General features: G+C 56.1%; 1 protein-coding gene across 1 annotated transcript; it reads left to right on the top strand.

The window, feature by feature from the left end:
- The first annotated feature begins 1,685 nt into the window (after positions 1-1,685).
- Positions 1,686-4,450, top strand: LOC112625961 (protein S100-A15A). The gene is made up of 2 exons (XM_025387573.1): positions 1,686-1,835; positions 4,274-4,450. Exons 1-2 carry the CDS (start codon positions 1,686-1,688, stop codon positions 4,448-4,450), a joined length of 327 nt encoding a protein of 108 aa, XP_025243358.1.
- Positions 4,451-5,231: the final 781 nt, after the last annotated feature.

The following is a 5,231-nucleotide window of genomic DNA, read 5'->3' as shown; positions in this document are numbered from 1 at the left end:
TGGGGGTTCGCTAATTGAGGGAGGACACCCCAGGGAGATGTAGTTAAGTGTGTGTCTGACCCCACCCAAGCCCTGGAGGTGGGAGGACAAGCTCTGAGGCAGGGAGACAGTAATGGGACCTTTTGTGATTCTTAGATGCTTCAGATCCTGCTCCGAGGGATGTGGGCTCCTGAAACTGGTTGAGTTAATCTTAGCAAGTTAAGTGTTGTGATGTCACCTGAGGAATGCAATTAAGGCTCAGTTCTGCTGCTGAAGGACCTGTGAAGCATCACAACACTGGCTGCCATAACTGGAGGCGCTGAGGATGGGTGGGATGTGGGGCTTGGTGGTGGGTTCCCGGCTCACACAGCTGCCTCCTGCCTGAGCGCTGGGGAATCTCTGGGATCAACTGCAGGCTGGATCTGTGGTTTTGGATCCTCACCTCAACAGTGACAGGTCAGTGCCTCTTCCAAGAGAATTGTGGGGTGAGGGTCTGTGTTGGGTCTGTGCAGGTTCTAAAAAGCAGAGGTGGGTACAGCTTACTTGTTTTAGAGAACATGTACAGTGTGGATGGACATGCTAACAGTACAATTGTGGCCCAAACGGGGTGTAGGACCCGAACTGAAAGCAAGCCTTTGGGCTTGTTCCCAAAGACATGGGTTTGAGCAAAGCTCCAGGTAGATCGGTTGTGTGATCTTGGGGAAATTGCTCCTCCTTTCTGGGTTTCATTTTTCCCTTAGGAAAATGGGAGTAATGATGCCTGCTTCCTATGGCCCGCGTGAGGGTTACGTGGGATATGGGATAATTTGTATAAAGTGTTCACCTGGTGCCAGGCTGGTTCCACGAGCGGTGGAAGCAGCAGTTGTCCTGATTCCTATCTGCAGAGTCCAGGGAGCACCGCTGACTTGACAAGGAGATCTTGTCGCCCGAAAACTGGGGTCTCATCTCCACAGGAAGTGGGGAGTGGAAGGTCACAGGCATCAGAGCACCAGAGAGGAGCGGCACAGAGGCTCCGGGGGGGGGGGGGCGTGGGATGTAAGGGCTGAAGGGATGGTGCTGATGGCATGGGGACTCCCTTTGGAGAGGGTGGCACAGTGTGGTGGCAGCAGGAAGACAGGTGGGATCCACTTGCTGCCTGTACATTCAACTGGGAAAGAAAACAATCGCTCAGGAGCAGGGCCCAGTTTTCCACATAGTGTGGTTATTCTAATATTGTTTGTCGCACAAGACAGCTTATGGTAGTGCGGATTCGGCCTTTTCAAGGGTTTAAAAGTGTTTCTATTGGAAAGCAACACAAACACTGACTTGCTTCAGAGTCTTTAGTTTCTCCCCATTCTTGACTTGAGGCATCTGCTAAATTGGGGTAGGTTGGAGGGAGGATGCAGCTCCTGTGTCCAGGAAGCCCTCAGTCCCAGCAAACAGAGTCCTGTCTTGAGAATTTTCAGGGAAGCGTCTTGCAGGGCAGCGACTTTGAGTCACGTTTGCACGGGGTCGGATGAGTGCAGGGGTCCTGGTGGCCTGAGACTGGGTGTGGGAATGTGGGCAGGTACAAGAGGGAGAAGGCTCTTGGAGGAAGCACCATCTGCTGTGGACTGGCTGGGACAAGGTGCTGCTCTCTCCTCCCAGATTCTCCACCCACTGTCCCCGGCTGCTGCACCCCTGCACCTCCACATCTGCCCCCTGCCCGGGGCCAGGGCCCAGCAGTCATGACAGACACCCCAGTGGAGGAATCCCTCTTCCAAATCATCCACTGCTTCCACCAGTATGCAGCCCGGCAAGGCGATGTGGAGACCCTGTCCCTGCAGGAGTTGCAGGCCCTGCTCGTGGACAACGTGCCCCGCTTCATGGACAGCTTGGTACGCAGGGTCTGGGATCAGGGTGGTGGTTGAAGTGGGGCCCGGGCACCAATACAGGGTGGATTCTGGGGTGGCAAGTGAGTGTTGAAAGCAAATGCTGAGGTTATTACAGAGGGCGCTGTCTCTCATGAGAATCTTTTTTTTTTTTTTTCTGGAGATGGAACCTGACTCTGTCGCCCAGGCTGGAGTGCAGTGGTGCAATCTCTGCTCACTGCAACCTCCGCTTCCCAGGTTCAAGTGATTCTCGTGCCTTAGCCTCCTGAGTAGCTGGGATTATAGGCAGCCACTATCACGCCTGGCTAATTTTTGTATTTTTAGTAGAGATGGGGTTTCACCATGTTGGCAAAGCTGGTCTTGAACTCCTGGCCTCAAGCAATCCACCCGCCTTAGCCTCCCAAAGTGCTGGGATTACAGGTGTGAGCAACCGTGCCTGGCCCTGAGAATCTTTAATTCATGGGACGGCGGGATCTGTGGCCACAGTGGGGTGGCCCCAGCACAGCTGTGTTTCTTGTCCTTCCCTCTCCCAGAACTCCCTGTCTGGCCTCCCTCCAGCCCAAACTTAGCTGATTTCCTGGAACTCAGTCCTAACCCCAAACCTATTTATGCCTCTGCCCATCTACTTCCTGAGTACAGGCCCTCCACCTCCCCTCTGCCCACAGGCCCATCGAGGCAGTGCCTCTGCCCCTCACCCCATGCCACCTTCCAAGCCCTTTGAATTTAGCCCCTTCTCCTGGGCTGCACAAGCCTGGCCCTCCTGCTCCCATGCATGGGGGAGGGATAGCAGGAGCTGCGGTGGCCGCCCTAACCAGAGTAGGAGTAGGGTGGGGTGGGGTTAGGAAACATTACTTCCCCTTCCACCTCCTGTCCCCAGAATCTCTCAGACCTGGACAGGCCCAGTTCCCAAATCCAGGCTTAGACAGCCCTCAGGCCCTGCCCATCTTCTTTGTCATCAGACCCAGACCCATGATTACTGGGCTTCTTGGGACCTGTAAGGCCTGCAAGGTGTCTGTGGGGTGCTCCTGTCTAGCCATGCCCCGGGGTGTCTGGACTGTCATCTCCAGAGGACTTCTGGTCCATCCTGACTCAAGGCCACTCCATCCAGGAAAACGCTCTTCTTTGGTCACTTCCCGTCTCCCCAGCCTTGCCTCTGCTTACTGGAGTGTTACTCTGAGGGTTGTAGAGAGGGACGGAGCGAGGGGGAAGTGATTGTGGGTGGTCCTGTTTCCAGGAAACCTTGTCCTTTCTAGGGCAAACTGTACCAGGACAGCCCGGACCCTGCACTCATGGGACTCAAAGCCCCACCGGGGTACAGGGCCCTTGGGGACAGACCCTGAACACAGGGCAGCCCTGGGGAAGGTGGGCCGAGGTGAGGGAAGCTGGGAGAGTCTGTCCCAGGCGGGAAGCCTCCAGCTCCTCTCTGGGTGACCAGCTTTGTGGAACAGTTAAGATCACAGGAACAGGTGGTGGGGGTGGGCCCTGAGGAGACAGAGGCTGCAAACCTGCCCACAGCTGCTTCCCCCAAATGGTTTCTAGGGCTTCACACTGGCTCCTTATGCCCACCAGCCAAATCTTGCTGAAAGCTGCCTCATCTGCCCTGCCCAGTGCTCCCGATGTCCACCTCGTGTCTTCCCGCTCTGTCCCTGTGCTGTGCTCTGGCCTGTGACTTTCTTCATGCTGTTCCTTCCAGCTCGAATGCGTCTTTCCTCTCCTCTACGATCCCCATTTCTCAGCCCTCAGGGCCATATCTGGGCCACCTGCCTCAAAACAACCTGGACAGCTCCAGGGCTCCTGGCTTTGTCCTTTCCCTCGTTCTGCGCTCTATGTGGGCCCAGCGCCCGGGGGTCAGAGGTTCACATGCTATGCCTCTGCCTGGGAATTGCTCCCGAAGCAGGCAAATGCACAGGCATGCAAACCTCTGACCCCCTGGGCACTAGCCTTGCAGCAGCGCTGGGGATGCAGACTTGAGGGCCAGGTCGACTCTGCTCCTGGGGAGCTCCCAGTGTGGAGGAGGAAGGCACCGCCCTGCCTTGAGGAAGCCCTGGCTGGGGTGTACCTCCAGAGGAGCCTCCAGCCCAGCTGTGAAGAGAGGTATAAACAGCTGCTGCCGGTGGATGCAAAATCATCTGGGATGCCAGGGCTGCCTGGGCACTGAACACAGTTAACCATCAGTGGTGCCCAGTTTACCTCCTTTGTCTGCACACATGCAGCTGGCTCCAGGCTTGGTTATGGGGGCACCCACCATGCCCCTGTCTCTTGAGCCTGATTTTGCAGCATTCAGAGTCCTAGTCACTGACTATTGGAGTGAGGAGTCATTTCCTGTAAGCCCTTGCAGGCAAGGCCAGGCCACAGTTACCCCATCCCCTCCCAGTGGGCTGTGGGGAGCCTGGCAGGTGGGCTGCATGCCTGGGTGGGTGGTTGACACTCTGCCCGCTTCTCAGGGCCGGAAGGAGCCGTACTATATCACAGAACTGTTCCAGGCTGCAGACAAGAACAAGGACAACCAGATCTGCTTCGATGAGTTCCTCTACATCTTGGGAAAGCTGGTGAAGGACTACCACCTGCAGTACCACCGGCAGCTGTGCGCTCACCACTGTGCTCAACACAGCCTCTACTAGAGGGAGCTCAGGCAGCCTCCTGCCCACCGGAGCCTGACCCAGGAGGAGGTGTGGCCTGGCTATCAGGAACTGAAAGGAGAACCCAGCTGTGTGTGTCTCTGTGTGTGTGCACATGTCTGTACCTGTCTGTGGAAAGGAGAGCAGTGTGAGAGAGAATAAAGCAATTTCATACATATTTCCAAGGATTTGTCAGTGTGTGGTTCTGGGCTTCACCTACAATCCAGAAAAAGAAGTTTCAGTCCCAACCTGGGAAAGATCTATTTTAGATGAATGAAATAGCCCTTGCCTCCAGGAAGCTCCTGTTTGAGTGGAAGAAACAGCTTATATCTCCAGGGAGACCCTGTCTGAGGGGGGAGACACGCTCCTATCCCCAGGGAGCCCGTGTCTGAAGGGGAGACACAGCTTATATCTCCAGGGAGACCCTGTCTGAGGGGGGAGACACGCTCCGGTCTCCAGGGAGCCCCTGTCTGAGGGGGAGACACAGCTTATTCCTCTAGGGAGTTTATATCTGATGGGGGAGACACCACGTCTGATTCCAGGGGGCCCCATCTGATGGGGAGACAGTCCCCACCTGCAGTGTTCAGCCTGAGAAGGAAGAGTCTCCTTTCCTGGGGAGATAGACAGCGAGGCCTCATCCATGGTCACTCACTCACCCACCACGCAGGTGGTAGCATGGGGTGAGGGTAGGGGTGAACTAACATGCCCCTCTGACAGCATCCCTACTCTGAAAGAGAGCCTCAAGAATCGGCGAGCAAGGGTGGGGCTGAGCCTGGGACGAGAC

This window comes from Theropithecus gelada, chromosome 1, assembly GCF_003255815.1.
Source record: "Theropithecus gelada isolate Dixy chromosome 1, Tgel_1.0, whole genome shotgun sequence".
In the NCBI taxonomy this organism is placed as follows: domain Eukaryota; kingdom Metazoa; phylum Chordata; class Mammalia; order Primates; family Cercopithecidae; genus Theropithecus; species Theropithecus gelada.
The sequence above is the reverse complement of the archived record's forward strand: the minus strand, read 5'-3'. Positions and strand labels throughout refer to the sequence as shown.